Genomic DNA, 21,636 nt, shown 5'->3' with positions numbered 1-21,636 from the left:
GCCGAGCGGAAGGACAGACGGTGGACTGTGTATAAAAACTGGGCGTGGCTTCCACCGATTTCGCCCATTTTTACAGAGAACAGTTACCGTCATAGAATCTATGCCCCTACCAAATTTGAGAAGGATTGGTAAATTTTTGCTCGACTTATGGCATTAAAAGTATTCTAGACAAACTAAATGAAAATGGGCGGAGCCACGCCCATTTTGAAATTTTCTTTTATTTTTGTATTTTGTTGCATCATAGCATTACTGGAGTTGAATTTTGACTTAATTTACTTATATACAGTAAAGATATTAAATTTTTTTTTTAAATTTGAATTAAAAAATTTGTTTTTTTTAAAAATGGGCGTATTCTTCATCCAATTTTGCTAATTTGTATTTAGCACATATATAGTAATAGTAGTAACGTTCCTGCCAAATTTCATCATGATATCTTCAACGAATGCCAAATTACAGCTTGCAAAACTTTTAAATTACCTTCTTGTAAAAGTGGGCGGTTCCACGCCCATTGTCCAAAATCTTACTAATTTTCTATTCTGCGTCATAAGGTCAACCCATCTACCAAGTTTCATCGCTTTAACCGCCTTTGGCAATGAATTATCGCATTTTTTCGGTTTTTCGAAATTTTCGATACCGAAAAAGTTGGCGTGGTTATAGTCCGATATCGTTCATTTTAAATAGCGATCTGAGATGAGTGCCCAGGAATCTATATACCAAATTTCGTCAAGATACCTCAAAATTTACTCAAGTTATCGTGTTAACGGGCAGACGGACGGACGGACATGGCTCAATCAAATTTTTTTTCGATACTGATTATTTTGATATATGGAAGTCTATATCTATCTCGATTCCTTTATACCTGTACAACCAACCGTTATCCAATCAAAGTTACCATACTCTGTGAGCTCTGCTCAACTGAGTATAAAAATATAATTTTTCCTTGGCCCAACAAAAATACATATCATTATTTTTGTGTGTATATAATTTTTTTTTTCACATATAAAGTTAATTATTCAATAAACCTATTTTTTTTGTATAAACTTTATATTCGCAAAAATTTTAGCTTCATTAACTGAACCTCAATTTTTTAAGAATTTCGTTTTCTAATATTTTTTCTTGTTCAAAAGCATTTAAGTTTAAATATTTAGTGCACTTTCATTTAATGAATATATGTATGTATACCATAGATATAAAAAATAAAAATAAATGTAAGGCGCGATAACCTCCGAAGAGATCTAAGGCCGAGCTTCTCTTCCAATTTGCGTCGTGCTTCTCTTGATTTTCCCTACAAATTGGCCGGACGGGACCTAATGCTTTATGCCGACTCCGAACGGCATCTGCAAGGCAGATGAGTTTTCACTGAGATCTTTAAATGGCAGAAATACACCCGGAGCGCTTGCCAAACACTGCCGAGGGGCGACCCCGCTTAGAAGAATTTTCCTCTAATTGAAAAACCTTATTTCTAAAATTTTGATGTTGCTTTGCCTGGGGTGCGAACCCAGGGCATACGGTGTGGTAGGCGGAGCACGCTACCATCACACCACGGTGGCCGCCAATCATACCATACCATAGATATGGGGTTCTTTTTTCCCAAATTTCAAAAGCTTTAAATAACGTTGGGAGACCCAAAATATATATATTCGAAGGTTTACACTGGTGGTACTTGTGCACCTCGTGTCCTCCACGTCTAACACAATTTTTCATGCAGAATAATTAAACTTTTTTCTTATGACGAGAACAACTTAACACCAGCAGCATCCAAATCATAAAGGGAAGAACATTTTCTAATGATTCGCCTCAACCATCCCAACGCTCCGTGTTTTAATCCCTGTTGCGGCCGGGGTAGGCTTGAAATTAACTGGCGCTCGAACTCGTATTATTGAGCTAATATGCTCTGAATATGCTCTGTTTTATTTCCTAAATAATTATAATGTTACAACATATGTATAAAATACAAGTACTGAAAATAAACTTACGTTTTGGTTTTTCGCCTCCCGTCTAGCTCGCCGCTCAAATTCGTTTTAATCGGTTGCAATGAAATGCAAAAATTTGACTAAGGCGAAGGGAGTTGCCAGATGGGCCAAATTTATAAGTTTGTTTCCATTAGTACAAAGTGTAGAGAACAGGGTAATACAAATATGAAAACAGGTAATACTAACATAAAGAACAGAATAATGCAAACATAAGTAACGACTAAACTACTTTAACGATTCTCGCCAACATCCCGACCACCGTGAATCTGGTCAGATTCACCAACATCTAGTCGAGCCAATACGCACGCTGGTCGCCGGAATAACCCAACTGTGGTCTGCACCTCCGCTGCTCGGACTTGGTTGTCCTTCCCTGGTAACACGCGAACTATTCTTCCCAACGGCCACTTGGAGCGATGTACATTACTGTCGCACAACAGGACCAAATCTCCTGGTCGCAATGGCTCGACCGGTTGGTACCACTGGCAGATATTCCTGAACCCATCTTTTCCAGAAGCGATGCTGTGCTTGTTGCACCTTCCTCCATTGCTTCCTAGACACCGTGTGATCTTCTTCTCGCGGATGAGGGGTCTGTTCTGAGTTGGCAGTACCTATAAGAAAATGGTTAGATGTTAAAGGTTCGTCGGTGGGTGTTTCTAATGGAATGTGCGTTAACGGTCGGCTATTCACAAGGTTTTCCGCTTCGCACATAAGACTGTATAAACTTTGCTCGGGAGACTCTCATTGTGTAGAGCATGCCCCATGGCCCGCTTGACGCACAAGTCGCTCCCAGCATCCACCTACATGCGGATACAACGGGCAATTAAACACCCACTCGATGCCCTCAGTTGCTAGTGCGTCGGCTATCCTCCCATTCGCGAAGTCCGAACGTTGCCGCTGCATTTCTTTATTAGCGCCGGTGAAGTTAGTAGCGTTATCGGACCGTATGCGAACTGGGGTGCCTCGCCTGCACATGAAGTTGCGAATGCATAGTAAACAAGTATCGGTACTGAGGTCCTTGGCAATCTCCAAATGTATGGCACGCGTCGTCAGGCATGTAAACAAGGCTATCCAACGCTTCTCCTTCCGTCGACCTATGGTTAGGAGGAACGGTCCCATGTAATCTAATCCGACATAGGAAAATGGCCTCAAAAACGGCGTTAGCCTATACTCTGGCAGCTGGCCCATTATCGGTGGTCGCGGTTGCGCACGATCCTTCTTACAACTTTGGCATTCCTTAGCGGCGCGTCGAACGGCTGCTCGAATATGGGGTACCCAAAACTTTCGGCGGATTTCGGCTATTATAGTTCCTTCATTCTGGTGCTTCGCTTTAAAATGATAGTATATGACGATTATATTTGTGACGTGGTGCTCATTCGGAAGGATGATTGGCCTGCGACTCTGGAACGGTATTACTTCAGCGGCATCAATGCGACCCTTTATACGCATGACTCCTTTCTCATCGATGTAAGGTGTCAGCTTCCACAAATTGCTATTGCGCCGCAGTTGTTTCCCTACACGCAGAGCCTCATACTCTTCAGGATACGCGTCCATCTGTACCGCTCGACAAACTAAGTGCTCCGATGCTTCCAGCTCCGCTACGGTTAGATATCCGTACTCCCTTAGTATTCTGTGCTTCTTCCGAGCGTTGTTGCAAAAGCGCAACATCCACGCTATAACTCTTTTCATACGAATGAAACAAGAGAATCTTTTAAACGTATCGCCTCCATAACTGAAATGAAATATGAACTTAGTGCGAAGTTCTTAGCTGGTTTGCGTCTGGGCCACGACTGCCGGCCACTCTGATTCGTCCTTATACAGGAAGTTTGGTCCTGTCGTCCAGAATGATTCACGTTTCCCGCTTGGTAGGCGCGTTGCAAAATCGGCTGGGTTGTCGATACTGGGCAACCATCTCCAGTCTGTTGCTTTACTGCCTGCCAGCACTTCGTTCACTCGGTGTGCCACATATGGCTTATACCGGCAGTGATCCGAGGTTATCCACGCCAACGTTGTCTTAGAATCGCTCCACATGAGTGTTTTTACAGGTGTAAGGTCATGGTTTTGAAGTACTGCTGTACGAAGTCGCGTGGCTAAAACGGCCGCTTGCAGCTCCAGACGTGGCACCGTTGTCAACTTTAAAGGGGCACATTTTGCTTTGCCCATCACGAACGCCAAACGTATTATACCACACCCGCTGCTGATTCTCCAATACGCCACTGCTCCATAAGCCGATTCGCTGGCATCGGCAAACACATGTAGTTCTACCGACGATTTAAAGAAGTTTCCATCATAACATCGCGGCATTCGTAAGGTTTCGATGTCCTTTAGCATGTTCAGCCACTTTCTCCACATCGGGAAAGCTTCATCCGGTATACCATCATCCCATCCGACCTTCTCTTGCCACACTTTCTGCAAAATCAATTTTGCCACTATCGAGTATTCTGCTGCCAAGCCAAATGGATCGAACACTGACATGGTTATCCGCAATGCTTCTCGCTTAGTGGGTCTTGTTGCGCCTGTCATTAACTTACCATCGATTTTGTTGAATGATAAGGCGAATATTAGCTCATCCTTTACGTTATCCCAAACCATGCCAAGCACTCTCTGGAACTGTCCATCGGCAGATCTATCGAGATTCACCATGGTCAGTACATTTCCTCTGCTATTGAAAACATCTGATACTTGCTTGCAATTAGACACGAAACGTTTCAGCTCAAAACCACCCTGTTTGTGTACCCAGACTACTTCCTTGGTCACGCGCACAGCTTCTTCTTCAGTGGTAAAACAATGCACATAATCGTCAACATAATGATTATGGATAATCGCAGCTGCTGCTTCAGGGAATACTGTCTGGAACTCTCTGGCGTTTTTGTTTTTCACGAACTGCGCGGAGCATGGTGAGCACGTCGCGCCGAATGTCATCACCGTCATAACGTAATCCTCCACTGGCGCTTCAGGTTCGATCCTCCATAGAAATCGTTGCGCCTCTTGGTCTTCGCGCCGTATCTGCACCTGATGAAACATCTTTACGACATCTGCGCAAACCCAACTAATATCTGCCTGAATTTCATTAATATGGTCGCTAGTGGCTGACCCAAGTCCGGCCCGCTTAGCAGAACCGAATTAAGTGAAACGCCGTTAACTTCTGCTGCAGCGTCAAATACTACTCGTAGCTTTTCCGGCTTGTTAACGTTGCGCACTCCGAAATGTGGCAAGTACCACGTCCTTTTACCACGCTGCCGTGCTTCCGCTTCGTTCAGACGCCTTACGTAACCTTTTCGAATGTATTCACCCATGATATGCGTATACTGCTCTCGGAGGCCAGGGTCTTTAGAAAACTTTCGCTCCAGTGCCATTAATCTCCTTTCTGCCATGCCTCTACTATCAGGGAGTTCCTGAGTTCTTCCACAGGAGTCCCGTTTCGTATCGTTGCCCCTTTCGAACTGTCGTTGTGTTAAGTAAATGTTTGGCTTTGTCATCCGCTGCGCTCTCCACATGCGCATGTGCACCACTGGCTTCCATCGCATCGTTCACTATGAAATTTTCAACCAATTGCTCGAGCTTCGACTCACCGCTCTTATGCGCAAACAGGGAATGGTATTTTCCCGACGGTTGCTGCACATGACTTGGTCCGTAAAGTACCCATCCAAGCTTTGTCAACACATCCGTTGGTCCGCGCCTTCCGTCAGCTATTACACGTTTCGCCACGCCCAAGTGCGCATTATCTAGACCGATTAATAATTCTGGTATCGCCGCGTCGTACTCAGCTATTGGCAGCTGCTTAGAGAACCGATGCTTCCACTGTAGTTCTGACTTGTTCAGCGTTTGCTTTGGCAACTGCAAGTGTTCGACGACCTTAACGTTTTTCATACAAAATCTCCTCGCGTTTGCATCGAGCCCTGATATTTGAATATTACTATTAAAAACCGTTTGAGTTACAGCATTGTTTCCGAACCATTGTAATGTCAACTTCTCTTTATTACCTATCAGAGCAAGCTGATTTGCTAATCTCCTATTCATTAACGACACTGCCGAACCCTCGTCAATAAAGGCATAATAAACTACCTCCCGCCCATTCGCATACAATTTGACGGGTAGAATTTTGAACAAAATATTTAAGTTTTCTTGTGTTGCGACCGCGTTAGTAAAAACTGGTTGCCTTGTTGTGTCTTGACGCTGAACTCCACCAGCGATTCGTTGTTCATCTGCATGCAACAGCACGTGCACTTTCTTCGCGCAGTTTGGTGCAGAACATTGCTGCTCTTTTCCACACATGTTGCTTCTGTGCCCACGCCTTAGACAATTAAAACACAACCTTCTGTTTCGCACAACCTTCCATCTCGATTCGACGTCCATTGTCTTAAACTGACTGCATTCTTCTATGTGATGTGCCTCTGTACACAATTCGCAGCTGACCGCTTGCTTACCGTTTGTACCAACGTGAAAGAATTTCATCCGCCCTTCATTACTCCTTTGGACCGGTCGCGTTTCCTGGGTTGAATTGAGGCAGGTGATGTTCACCACGCGCGCCAGCTCCTGTATCCACTCACTGAAATGGCAGATTGTCGCTTTGGGTGTAATGTTTATGGCATGGCGAGTCCACTCTAATCTTCGCGATGTTGGCAGCTTAAACAGCAACTCTTCCATAAGGGTAGGATTGGCTAGCAGGTGTTCACAACCAGCAGCTTCGAGAAACGTCGTTACATTTTGCACCTTTGTAGCAAACGGCACCAGCATATCCAAACGATTTTCCGGTATTGGCGCACAACTTCGAACGCGCGTAATCTGACTCTTGACTAGTTGCTCTGGTCTACCAAAACGCTCACCTAACACATCGATAACTTTTGGTACATTGTTGCTATGAATGAGCAGACATTCAACTACTTCGCGCGCCTTTCCTTTAATGGCCTTCTGAAGTCTTATCATATTTTGCCGCTCATTATACCCGTACTCCTGAGTCGTCATAATGAACGATTCGCGAAACATTGGCCAGTCTTCAGGTTTTCCGTCAAATTCTGGCAAATCATATAATTTCTTGACGGCACCTTGACCGGAGGAACTACTCAAAACGCGATTCAAACTGGCCAACGTTTCTGCAATCGACTCATTTTCCCTTATTATGTCATTTTCCCCAGTTGATGAGTTGCCTTCACCCAAACGCAAACCAGTCGCCGCATTATTTGACATACTCGCAAGCTGCGCCACTGTGTTTTGTAATTCAGCCATTTGCTTTACCATAGCGCTAATTTGTAACTCAAGTGGTGATTGTTGTTGTTGTTCAATTACATTTTGTTCTTGAACAGTGGTATTTAGATCGTCACTACCACCATCGTCATCTACATGACCGCTATTTGACCCTGAACGCGTTAGTAGCATGTTATACCGATACCCTTGCGCTTTGTTGTTGCAAATAAAATTTTCCGACCACCGTTATCCCTAACCGCACCGACTTACCCACTAACTACGCTAACCAAATTCAGGTACTCACCCCTTCTTCTCCAATATTTCACAATGTCCTTGTCCAGCTATTGGCTGTGTTCTTGCATGCTGCACGTTCAAATTACTCAAAAACTCCAAATTTGTCCCATTTGGTTATGTATATGTATATAAAATTGTCGGTGGCCAATGAAAAAATTGGCACATGGAAACGTTGTCAAATGCAATAAAAATCGCACGAAAGGTATGTAAATAAATTAAGGTTCAGCAAAACGAAATAAAAAGATGTTGCGGCCGGGGTAGGCTTGAAATTAACAGGCGTTCGAACTCGTATTATTGAGCTAATATGCTCTGAATATGCTCTGTTTTATTTCCTAAATAATTATAATGTTACAACATATGTATAAAATACAAGTACTGAAAATAAACTTACGTTTTGGTTTTTCGCCTCCCGTCTAGCTCGCCGCTCAAATTCGTTTTAATCGGTTGCAATGAAATGCAAAAATTTGACTAAGGCGAAGGGAGTTGCCAGATGGGCCAAATTTATAAGTTTGTTTCCATTAGTACAAAGTGTAGAGAACAGGGTAATACAAATATGAAAACAGGTAATACTAACATAAATAACAGAATAATGCAAACATAAGTAACGACTAAACTACTTTAACGATTCTCGCCAACAATCCCCTCTTATGAAAATGTAATGGGCATTGTAAATTCACTACCTTTCACGGTGTATAAGTGAGCAGATGTAAAAAAAAATGGGTAACTCCACGGATGCGGGCCTTAAATAGAAACGAAAATTATAACACAATTTGGTCATCAAACAAATTCTGGTAACACTATGGACGCATTCAGTTTATGTGAGATCTTTATTGACCGGTCAGTGCAACCTAACATATGCAAACCTTCCCTGAAATTAAACTAGGGTGGTGTAACTATAAAGATGCATATTTTATTTAATAATTTTGGGAAAATTTTAAACGACGTGACATCAGGACGGGCAAGGCGACAGCTGTTTCGATTATACCTTGTAAATCTCTTCAAGGTCTCTTTTAAAAATTAAAAATTGCTTCAAATAAATGTTTTCATACATGTAAAAGCCATGAGGGCAATCCCCGCTTAATTCAAACACGCATATTTTCTTGTTTATAAATATTTTATTAACAAAAGAACAAGTAAGGGTGTTCAGTTCGGGTGTAACCGAATATTATATATAAATATTCATCTGCGCACCGAGTGTTTTCACGATAGATTGATTCTTCTTCCGGTTCTGTTAATTCTTTCAACCTCTTCTTAGTATAGTATTTTAAAAGTAAAATGGCATTGATTTAAATTTTTTTTCACAAGATATAGTCTATTACATTCGCCTACGGTTGTTTTCAATTTCTTCATAATATATGTAACGAATATACGATACGTCACAAGGCATTCGTTTTATAACATCATTCCATACTTTATTCAGCTGTCGAGCAAGACCGTACGAATTACTTTCCATCTATCGGATATAGTATTCGACAAAGCATCGAACATCTCCATTACTTAGATCTGTATTTAGAACGGGTTGTTGAGGGTTATCATTTCCAAGTGATACCACTGCACAAATTTGTCCATTCCAAATGCCGGGTGCCCCTGAATCTCCCTCATACGCATTACCTTTATCACTTACAGCACAAATCATTGAAGCTGTAAAAAATTGTTCTATGCCCATATAACGATTCACACAATCCTCCTGCGCTAATACAGTTACTTCATCAGCAGTTCGCAGTTTATTCGCACATCGTTGTCTGTCCGGCCTTTTTCTACCCCATCCACTGAAACGTAGTTTCATGCCCGTTTTTAATTTAATACTGCAAAGTGGTCTTGCTTTTACCTTGGAACTCTCGCCAAAAGGTCTACAAACTTTAACCACACCTACATCCATATGATGGGTTTTGACGCTATAATTAGGTGGAGTATATACAGCGCACACATCTCGACGATGTCCAGCATGGCGTATATCGGTTACACCAGCTAAAACTTCGATTTCCGCCTTAATTTCATGTAAGAAGCAATGTGCCGCTGTGATCACCGTGTGCATATTGACTAATGCGCCAGAGCAAATGTATCCGAGTTTGTTATGTAATGAGACCATATATGGGCTATCCGTAATAACCGAAGAATTGCCACCATGAATACGAAATTGCGGACTCGAGTACGTCCAACGGCAACCAAGCACAATAAGCAGGATCGCGAAATTATTGCGTAATATCATTGTAGTTTCTGCCTTCTTCCGTCGGTTCTTAAGTATTATCTAAAGCCTTTTGTAGGCACTTTTTATACGTATGTATGGTGTGTTCTAAATCAGGTGATCAAGAAGCTTTTGCTCCACCAAAATAACGAATTGCCGATATTTCTGGATAAAAGTGGCTGCTAGAATTTGCTCGGCCTCTCACACAGGGTTCAAGTCCAGGGCAAAGTAACATTGAAAGTTTACAAATGAGTTTTTTCAATTAGAAGTCACTAAACAAAGTCTTGGCAAACACTCCGAGTGTATTTCTGCCATGAAAAGTCTGTCAGTTAAAACTTATCTGCCTTAGCAGGAAGGAAATTGAAGAAAAACTGGGCTTAACTCTTTTCGGAGGTATATCGTGCTTCGTATTTATTTATTAAGCAAATGTATTGTACAACCTTACACTCAGAAAGAAACAATTACTTTAAATGAGGAAAACATTCATAAAAAATTGTCTTTAAATTGAATTGTATTGTCTTAATAATATCGGATTTCTTTGCGCAGTGCTATGTACTTCATAAAAACATATGTGTACATATGTACACGTATAAGTATGAAGAAATAAGCAACAAAGTAAAGTGATTAAAATGAAAATTAGGAAATTATGTTAACATTTGATAGTTTGACGAATGTGTTGCGGCATCGCTCTACTGTTCAGGTACACTTACTCATATTTTATAAAGAAATTATATAACTACACTCACGGCAAAAAGTATTGGCACAAGGACTTTTTGCTATTTTCAGATAGTTTTTTTTAAGAAACTTTTTTTCGCTATTTCTTTAACAACACCTACAATCTATACTAATTATATAAAAATGCTTATGTATATGGGCAATATTTGTAACGGCTAATCGCAAGAAGTAACAAACCGATTTTTATGATTTTTTTTTTTAAGAAAGTATTGGCGCTAATAAACACTGCGCTTTTTATTTTTTCCATTTTAACAGACTTTATTTTTAGGATACATTCCTCCCTTTACCTTATTTTCAATTCCGATATTTATTAGCGAAGTATGATGTTTTTTGGAACAAAGGGGAGAGTTAAAATGAAATATTGCGAGCATTGAACAGAAGGCAACGGGCAATTCGTCTGAAGTCAGCAATTAACTACAGACCACATCTGAATTATATGGAAAATTCTCCACTTTTCATTGGCCGCGTAAGTGAAATTTGCGTTTTTTGTAAGGCTAGGAAGTGGCCAAATGAAACACCAGGTAGTAAGTTATGTCAAATTAAGTGATATCGGTGAGCCTCCGACAGCAATCAAAGCGCTGCTTACAGGAGAGCATACGTCGTCCAGTGTAGCATTATACGTCATACCCACTGTAATGTAGCATTATCTTTATACCCACTGTAACACACTTGCAATAATACGTATCATGAACTCCAAACATATTTTAGTAATAATCGTATTACAATATTTTCCAACCTAAATTATTGAACTAACCCAGACGGTTAACTAACATCAATGGAATGCCGAATATGAAACCGTTATCCGTTCACAGCTAATAAATTACTTATTACATACAACCCATTATGGGAACTAACTAAAATACTCACATCGATATTCCAACGTTGCGAACAGGCATAAAAACTTACAAACTTACGTGTATGCATAGCATTAACCAAAGTACTCACATTGATCTGCTGACGTAGCTAAATAACATATACAAAACTACATGTATAGAGTCATGCATACAAAACTACATGTATACAAAGACTGTATACAAACTTACATACATGTACTCATACCCCATTTTCAATGTACATATTTTTAGTTATTAGTATTAAGATATTGATGAATGTATAGGTTAAGTAAATTACTATATAAGACAAAGAATTTATTGAATAAACGGAGATTTAATGTTTGCACATCGAAGTCGTAACTTCTTTTCATTTTCTCCAAACATTTCATGGCGATCCTGCCAGTCTAGGTCAATAACTAGCACAACTGCTAAAAGATCTAGCTGGCCAGAGGAGCCTGTCGGTTCGGAAAAAATAAATAAATCAGGATTCGCCTGTAAATCAAACATTTTAACTGACTGGAGGAAATTCCTCCAGTTTATAAACCAGGACAACAAGTAAATCCTGCAAAATTGCAAAAAATTTTTTATATGATGAAAGAAAGAATCGACAACGCATCTGCAGTTTAAAGACCTGATAATTCTTCAGTTGGTAAAAATCTCGGATGGTATTCAAACCAAGGAATTATTTTCTTACACCACAAGCAATGCTGAAATATTTACACATACATACATGGCTAATCGCATAAAAGGTGGAATAAATTAGGACAGGAAGATACATGGCTACATATATAATCGCATAAAAGGTGGAATAAATTAAGGACAGGAAGATACATGGCTACTTATATAATCGCATAAAAGGTGGAATAAATTGAGACCGGAAATACATTAGCAATCGACGGAGTACCGGTTGAGACGACAACAAAACTGGCAACTATATAAATATAAGTAGGTATAAAATTTAGAAACAAATTGGGCGGCCTTTATGGACGCTAAACAATGAGCAAAAACGAAAGTTTTTGCTTAGGCATTTTTTTTTTAAATATGGTAGGATAAACTAATTTTTTTTACAAAAGTTTGAAAATGACACAAACAAAAAAAAAACATATAGATTGAAGCCCAATGTGGCGTAGAAAAAAAAAACAATACTTTGAAAAAAAAATATATGTAAAAAAAAAAAAAGAAAAATTACTATTTCTAAAATCTAAAGAAAAATATTAGAAAATAAAAATTAGAAAAATTTTTTTTAAGGAAAAATTTAAAATACCTAAATCAGAAATGAAAAATTCTAAAGTAAAACAAAAATTACAATTTTAGAAGTAAATTGTTAAAATATCAATTAATTAAATATAGTAAATTTATTAAAAATCAATGAATATCAAGAGTAAAATGGAATGCATAGGATAAAAGAATAAAATCGAAAAATTTTATTAAAAATTAAAATCTAGTTCATTACCCATAGAAGCAGGAAGATAATTATATTTCAAAATGTCTTGGTGGACAAAAATAGCCCAAGGCATTATGATAGCCATAGCTGGCTATGAATTCGGCAAAGAAACCTCTGAAGAGGAAATAGTTGACAACAAATTGGTAAAATATGAGCCACAAGCCCAAGTGGACACAAAAACTACAGACATTTGGCTAGGTGCTTTAATATGCACGATAGGGCTATTAATCATAGCGATAGCCGCTATTCTTAAAAACTATATGAAAATCAAATATAGGCAAACGAATAACGTGCAACAACGCGTATAAAATTTTTTTTCTTCTTTTCCCCCTTCTACCCAAATTTCTAAACATTTCATGACATTTCCAAACTCAAAGCTCAGGAAGAGCAATAAATAATTGAAGTAAAATCTCAAATAGTAAGTCTCAAAATGTCACAATCGACAGTAAAGGTAGCTCTGCCTAATGCGAAGAGCAAATCCAAAATTCGCATAATTCCTTCGATTGTCCCTGACAAAGATGGTCAGGAAGCAATAGGAAATTCTAGGACACTGGAAGTAAGCAAGACCTAACGAAAAAAATACTAATATTTTACAACCAGCCCATAACAACAAGCATGAAGAAAAAGTCACAAAGAGAACATATATATATATAATAAAGCGCTATATAAATTTGCAAGAAAAGACTAGTCGCGCTCGTTTTCATCTTAGGATAGAAAAATGGTAGCGTAGAAAAATTTTCAAGCAACCAGATTGTTGAGGAAGTTATTGACTTAGGACAATATTCGACCAGGCATAAAAGAAATGCCGGCAATCCAAGACTTGAAAATTATAAGAAAATACACAGTTGTCCTGAGGGACAAATTGGTGATTAAGAATTGAATATTTACTGCAGTAGGCGAATTTATAAAATAATAATTGTTAACAAAGTTCTCTAAGACCAAACAATAGCACTAACCAAAGAGGTTGTGCATGTGACAATCCCGGTATAAAAATAAAAATATTCTTCATAAATGTTATAACGATTCTGTCTTGGTGGCCGCCGCAGAAATCGCATGACAAATAAGATCAAATAAATTGCTGGAAAAATAAGAAAAACAAATTAAAAGATGGGATAATTTTTGCATCCACTGTACCTTTTTCCATTAACCAGCTAAACTACTACAACAAATATAAATTTCCTCGCTCTTCCACCAACTACAACTACTAAATTAAGTTTAATGTAACCCTAATAAAATAATATAACAATGAAAATGTGTTAAGAAATGGACAAATGCGTGGTGGCAACGGCGCGCACCCACGTATTTGTTAAATAATAGTTAAGGCGAAAAAGGGGGAAGAAAATAAAAACACCAAAAGGATTTCGTATTAATAAAAAGAATTCACAAAGTGCTTTTATTTATATAAATACAACAAGTGTTAAGAAAAGGTTTAACAAATGTTGTGGAAAATGATATATATGTGATAATAATTTTGAAAAGTTGAACTTACGTGAACGGGCGATTACGTGTTCCTTTGCTGGCTGCTGGATTAAAAGAGGACGAGACTCTTTTCCACATGAGCCGATGAACCCACGATACAGCTCCTTCGTTGGGTTTCCCGGCAACAAAGTTGCTGTACCGCGGGCTCACAGCGGTAAACATCTAAGATACATACGTACCCCCACTCACACATGCCTGTGTGTATAGTGATCACAAGAATATGCGGGTGGTAGTAACGAAGAAAAATAAACAAAGAAAGTTATGTTACGAGGGGGGGGGGGGGGGGGGGGGGAGGGGGGGGGGGGGAGGGGGGGCGGGGGAGATATATTTAGGCCTGTGGCCTAAACAAGAAATATATATAAGTATGAGGTGTTTCAGCTATAAAAACTCGCTTTTATAGAAACCATAATTTTAGGAAAAATATTTTTCTTTAACTCCGATAAAATAGAATAGGAAATAGTAATAGGAAATATCTTTTACGCTAAATAGAATTGAATAGTAGTAAGAAATATTCTTACTTCAAATTCCTCAATAGATTAGAAAATATTAGTAGGAAAATATTTCAATAGGAAAATAGGTTGCATGATAAAAATGGTAGGAATAATAAAAATAATTAATAGTCCATCTAAAATCTAAAAAGAAATATTCCAATTTATTCAATTGTTTAATAATAATTTATATTTAAACAATTGAAAACAGTTTTTTTTCTTCTGCTTCATATTTCCATACAAATATTAAAAATAAATTCTAAAAACAAGCGGATTTTAGATGGGTCGACACATTTAAAATCCGGCAATAAAATAATAAAATAAATAAAACAAATAAGATAAATAAAATAAGTAAAATTTAAAAATTCTATATCTAAAAATTTAAAATTTTGAAAAAAGGACGTATACAAAAATAAATTAAAACAAGTAAGGAAGGTTAAGTTCGGGTGAAAACCGAACATTACATACTCAGTTGAGAGCTATGGTGACAACATAAGGGAAAATAACCATGTAGGAAAATGAACCGAGGGAAACCCTGGAATGTGTTTTTATGACATGTGTATCAAATGAAAGGCATTAAAGAGTATTTTATGAAGGAGTGGGCCATAGTTCTATAGGTGGACGCCATTTAGGGATATCGCCATAAAGGTGGATCAGGGTTGACTCTAGAATTTGTTTGTACAATATGGATATCAAATGAAAGGTCTTAAAGAGTATTTTATGAGGGAGTGGGCCATAGTTCTATAGGTGGACGCTATTTAGGGATATAGCCATAAAGGTGGATCAGGGTTGACTCTAGAATGCGTTTGTACGATATGGGTATCAAATGAAAGGTGTTAATGAGTATTTTAAAGGGAATATATCCTTAGTTCCATAGGTGGACGCCGTTTCGAGATACCGCCATAAAGGTGGACCAGGGGTGACCCTAGAATTTGTTTGTACAATATGGGTATCAAAAGAAAGGTGTTAATGAGTATTTTAAAAGGGAGTAATCCTTAGTTCCATAGGTGGACGCCGTTTCGAGATATCGCCATAAAGGTGGACCAGGGGCGACCCTAGAATTTGTTCGTACGATATGGGTATCAAATTAAAGGTATTAAGGAGGGTTTTAAAAGGGAGTGGTGGTAGTTGTATAGGTGGTCGCCTTTTCGGGATATCGCCATAAAGGTGGACCAGGGGTGACTCTAGAATGCGTTTGTACGATTTGGGTATCAAATGAAAGGTGCTAATGAGTATTTTAAAACGGAGTAATCCTTAGTTCCATAGGTGGACGCCGTTTCGAGATATCGCCATAAAGGTGGACCAGAGGTGACCCTAGAATTTGTTTGTACAATATGGGTATCAAAAGAAAGGTGTTAATGAGTATTTTAAAAGGGAGTAATCCTTAGTTCCATAGGTGGACGCCGTTTCGAGATACCGCCATAAAGGTGGACCAGGGGTGACCCTAGAATTTGTTTGTACAATATGGGTATCAAAATAAAGGTGTTAATGATTATTTTAAAATGGAGTAATCCTTAGGTCCACGGTTAGACGCCGTTTCGAGATATCGCCACAAAGGTGGACCAGGCGTGACCCTAGAATTTGTTTGTACAATATTGGTATCAAAAGAAAGGTGTTAATGAGTATTTTAAAAGGGAGTGATGCTTAGTTCCACAGGTGGACGTCGTTTCGAGATATCGCCATAAAGGTGGACCAGGTGTGACCCTAGAATGCGTTTGTACAATATGTGTATCAAACGAAAGATGTTAATGAGTATTTTAAAAGGGAGTAATCCTTAGTTCCATAGGTGGACGCCGTTTCGAGATATCGCCATAAAGGTGGACCAGGGGTGACCCTAGAATTTGTTTGTATAATATGGGTATCAAAAGAAAGGTGTTAATGAGTATTTTAAAAGGGAGTGATGCTTAGTTCCAGAGGTGGACACCGTTTCGAGATATCGCCATAAAGGTGTACCAGGTGTGACCCTAGAATTTGTTTGTACGATATGGGTATCAAATTAAAGGTATTAATGAGGGGTTTAAAAGGTAGTGGTGGTAGTTGTATAGGTGGTCGTCTTTTCGAGATATCGCCATAAAGGTGGACCAGGGGTGACTCTAGAATGCGTTTGTACGATATGGGTATCAAATGAAAGGTGTTAATGAGTATTTCAAAAGGGAGTAATCCTTAGTTCCATAGGTGGACGCAGTTTCGAGTTATCACCATAAAGGTGGACCAGGGGTGACCCTAGAATTTGTTTGTACAATATGGGTATCAAATTAAAGGTATTAATGAGTATTTTAAAAGGGAGTAATCCTTAGTTCCATAGGTGGACGCCATTTCGAGATATCGCCACAAAGGTGGACCAGGGGATACCCTAGAATTTGTTTGTACAATATGGGCATCAAACGAATGGTGTTAATGAGTATTTTAAAAGGGAGTGGGCCTTAGTTCTATAGGTGGACGCCGTTTCGAAATATCGCCATAAAGGTGGACCAGGGGTGACTCTAGAATGTGTTTGTACGATATGGGTATCAAATTAAAGGTATTAATGAGGGTTTTAAAAGGGAGTGGTGGTTGTTGTATAGGTGGTAGCCTTTTCGAGATATCGCTATAAAGGTGGACCAGGGGTGACTCTAGAATGCGTTTGTACGATATGGGTATTAAATGAATGGTGTTAAAGAGTATTTTATGAGGGAGTGGGCCATAGTTCTATAGGTGGACGCCATTTAGGGATATAGCCATAAAGGTGGATCAGGGTTGACTCTAGAATGCGTTTGTACGATATGGGTATGAAATGAAAGGTGTTAATGAGTATTTCAAAAGGGAGTAATCCTTAGTTCCATAGGTGGACGCCGTTTCGAGATACCGCCATAAAGGTGGACCAGGGGTGACCCTAGAATTTGTTTGTACAATATAGGTATTAAAAGAAAGGTGTTAATGAGTATTTTAAAAGGGAGTAATCATTAGTTCCATAGGTGGACGCCGTTTCGAGATATCGCCATAAAGGTAGACCAGGGGTGACCCTAGAATTTGTTTGTACAATATGGGTATCAAAAGAAAGGTGTTAATGAGTATTTTAAAAGGGATTGGGCCTTAGTTCTATAGGTGGACGGCGTTTCGAAATACCGCCATAAAGGTGGACCAGGGGTGACTCTAGAATGTGTTTGTACGATATGGGTATCAAATTAAAGGTATTAATGAGAGTTTTAAAAGGGAGTGGTGGTAGTTGTATATGTGAAGGCTTTTTCCAGATCGCGACCAAAATGTGGACCAGGGTGACTCAGAACATCATCTGTTGGATACCGCTAATTTATTTATATATGTAATACCTGCCAAGATTTTAAGGGTTTTTTATTTCGCCCTGCGGAACTTTTTCATTTTCTTCTACTTAATATGGTAGGTGTCACAACCATTTTATAAAGTTTTTTCTAAAGTTATATTTCGTGTCAATAAACCAATCCAATTACCTCACCATATTTCATCCCTTTTTTCGTATTTGGTATAGAATTATGGCATTTTTTTCATTTTTCGTAATTTTCGATATCGAAAAAGTGGGCGTGGTCATTGTCGGATTTCGTTCATTTTTCATACCAAAATAAAGTGAGTTCAAGTAAGTACGTGAACTAAGTTCGTTAAAGATATGTCGATTTTTGCTGAAGTTATCGTGTTAACGGCCATGCGGAAGGACAGACGAACGACAGTGTATAAAAACTGGGCGTGGTATCAACCGATTTCGCCCGTTTTCACAGAAAACAGATAACATCATAAAATCTATGCCCCTACCAAATTTCAAAAGGATTGGTTAATTTTTGTTCGACTTATGGCGTTAAAAGTATCCTAGACAAATTAAATGAAAAAGGGCGGAGCCACGCCCATTTTGAAATTTTCTTTTATTTTTGAATTTTGTTGCACCATGTCATTACTGGAGTTGAATGTTGACATAATTTACTTATATACTGTAAAGATATTAAATTTTTTGTGAAAATTTTACTTTAAAAAATTTTTTTTTTTAAAGTGGGCGTGGTCTTTCTCCGATTTTGCTAATTTTTATTAGGCGTACATATAGTAATAGGAGTAACGTCCCTGCCAAATTGCATCATGATATCTTCAATGACTGACAAATTACAGCTTGCAAAAATTTTAAATTACCTTCTTTTAAAAGTGGGCGGTGCCACGCCCATTGTCCAAAATTTTACTAATTTTCTATTCTGCGTCATAAGTTCAACTCATCTACCAAGTTTCGTCGCTTTATCTGTCTTTGGTAATGAATTATCGCACTTTTTCGGTTTTACGAAATTTTCGATATCGAAAAAGTGGGAGTGGTTATAGTCCGATATCGTTGATTTTAAATAGCGATCTGAGATGAGTGCTCAGGAACCTACATACCAAATTTCATCAAGTTACCTCAAAATTTACTCAAGTTATCGTGTTAACGGACGGACGGACGGACGGACGACCGGACGGACGGACGGACATGGCTCAATCAAATTTTTTTTCGATCCTGATTATTTTGGTATATGGAAGTCTATATCTATCTCGATTCCTTTATATATGTACAACCAACCGTTATCCAATCAAACTTAATATACTCTGTGAGCTCTGCTCAACTGAGTATAAAAAAAAAATATATGTAAAATGTAAACATTTATAAAAAAAAGGGGATATGCATTAAAATATAAACAATAAAAACATCAAGGTCAGCAGATCAAAAGCAAAGCAAACAACCTCTTTCACTACAATATCAAGTAACAATAAAATATCAAAGTCATTGAAAATACGACAAAGAGTCTTATACAATTGTCCACAAAACAATTATATAACACTCTTTTTTCTAAGGCGGATGGTGTAGCATTATAGTCACACCCACTGTAATGTAGCTTTATGCTTCATACCCACTGTAATACACTTGCAATAATACGTATCATGAACTCCAAATATATTTTAGTAATAAACGTATTACAATATTTTCCAACATAAATTATTGAACTAACCCAGACGGTTAACCAACATCAATGGAATGCCGAATATGAAACCCTTATCCGTTCACAGCTAATAAATTACTTATTACATACAACCCATTATGGGAACTAACTAAAATACTCACGTCGATATTCCAACGTTGCGAACAGGCATAAAAACTTACAAACTTACGTGTATGCATAGCATTAACCAAAGTACTCACATTGATCTGCTGACGTAGCTAAATAACATATACAAAACTACATGTATAGAGTCATGCATACAAAACTACATGTATACAAAGACTGTATACAAACTTACATGTACTCATACCCCATTTTCAATGTACATATTTTTAGTTATTAGTATTAAGATATTTATGAATGTATGGGTTAAGTAAATTACTATATAAGACAAAGAATTTATTGAATAAACGGAGATTTAATGTTTCCACATCGAAGTCGTAACTTCTTTTCATTTTCTCCAAACATTTCACCACTCATTTTAAACAAAATATAAGAAAATACAATGGTTGTTTCGCTATGACTTCGTTTGGCGGTAATGAAATTAGATAGGTAATTTCATGCCAACTTTCAAAATACATGGACAAGCGTACCATATTATTAGAAGTTTATTACCACCACCCAACATGGTTCCAAAATTTTTGCAAATATATATTTCTTCCCAATAGGAGCAGTTTTCGTTGCGCCAAAATGCTGCACCAACTCTTCAAAGAGATACTTTTCCAGAAATTCTGCTTGAAAATAATGTGTATGTTCGAAGTTTTATGACTTCTATGGAGCGTACGCCATCTAATTCGAATAACTATGGGGTTGTAATCAATGCCGACAAACGCCGTGTTAATGAACACCGTGGTCGATATAATGATAGTTGACGGAAATGCTATGACAGAAATTCATCTTTCATATGACTCCTTGCAATACCCTATTATATTTTTAAATGGTGAGGACGGTTACAACAAAAATATACCGCAAACTTCTCCAAGCAGTGGGGCACCTAACCCACAAAAAATAGTTTTATGTATGCAATTTTATACATACCTATAAAATTATGGTTAGAGAAAATAGCTTTAATGCCTGTGTGGACATGGCTGGTAAACTGCTGACCAAAAGGTTGAATTTTATAAGAGCACACCAAAAGACGTTGCGTGGAAATAGTTATATACATCTAAGGGATGCTGTTAACGAGGATTGCAACCCTGAAAATATTGGCCAGTTAGTAATTTTGCCATCTTCATTTACTAGATCGCATCGATACACACCCTCTTATATGCCCGTCATTATGGAAGGCCTTATTTATAACATTCACATGCAATCCAGAGTGGACTGAAATCAACAACGAATTGTTTCCTAATCAACGACCAAGTTAGCGCCATGACATTGTGTCAAGAGTATTCCATATCAAACAACACCAACTCATGAGTTTAATTACAAAACATGATATTTTTGGAAAAGTTATATGCCATATTTTTACTGTTGAATGCCAAAGGCGAGGTTTACCTCACGCGCATATTTTAGTTTGGCTAATAGAAATATGGCGACCACCTTGGTGTGATGGTAGCGAGCTCCGCCTACCACACCGTATGCCCTGGGTTCGCACCCCGGGCAAAGCAACATCAAAATTTTAGAAATAAGGTTTTTCAATTAGAAGACAATTTTTCTAAGCGGGGTCGCCCCTCGGCTGTGTTTGGCAAGCGCTCCGGGTGTATTTCTGCCATGAAAAGCTCTCAGTGAAAACTCATCTGCCTTGCAGATGCCGTTCGGAGTCGGCATAAAACATGTAGGTGCCGTCCGGCCAATTTTTAGGGAAAATCAAGAGGAGCACGACGCAAATTGGAAGAGAAACTCGGCCTTAGATCTCTTCGGAGGTTATTGCGCCTTACATTTATTTATTTTTTTTAATAGAAATAGAGTGATATTAGACTCAACAGGCGATTTACTTAAGTACCTAATGGTATTTGAATCGTTATCTTATTGCGTTTTGTTTTCTTTCAAAGTTGTTCATTAATAAACCATTTATACCGTTAACAAATTTAAAGGTGTTTGCATTTCATACAACAGAGCGT

At 38.4% G+C, this 21,636-nt stretch overlaps 2 protein-coding genes across 2 annotated transcripts in view; both read right to left on the bottom strand.

The window, feature by feature from the left end:
• LOC137239823 (uncharacterized) overlaps window positions 1-21,636 on the bottom strand; it is a 69,848-nt gene that overhangs the window by 39,186 nt on the left and 9,026 nt on the right. The gene's annotated exons all lie outside the window — the stretch shown is intronic.
• LOC137239821 (uncharacterized) lies at window positions 5,340-7,889 on the bottom strand. The gene is made up of 2 exons (XM_067765517.1): window positions 7,840-7,889; window positions 5,340-7,780 (listed from the first exon to the last, which is right to left on the bottom strand). The coding sequence occupies exon 2, from the start codon at window positions 7,344-7,346 to the stop codon at window positions 5,355-5,357; it is 1,992 nt and encodes a 663-aa protein (XP_067621618.1). The 5' UTR covers window positions 7,347-7,780; window positions 7,840-7,889; the 3' UTR covers window positions 5,340-5,354.

This window comes from Eurosta solidaginis, chromosome 2 (assembly GCF_040869045.1).
Source record: "Eurosta solidaginis isolate ZX-2024a chromosome 2, ASM4086904v1, whole genome shotgun sequence".
Lineage (NCBI taxonomy): Eukaryota > Metazoa > Arthropoda > Insecta > Diptera > Tephritidae > Eurosta > Eurosta solidaginis.
This window is presented reverse-complemented; position numbering and strand designations above follow the sequence as displayed.

Bases quoted from the DNA above. Each gene is read 5' to 3' on its own strand.
- LOC137239821 (XM_067765517.1), bottom strand. From the start codon at position 7,346: ATGCTACTAACGCGTTCAGGGTCAAATAGCGGTCATGTAGATGACGAT.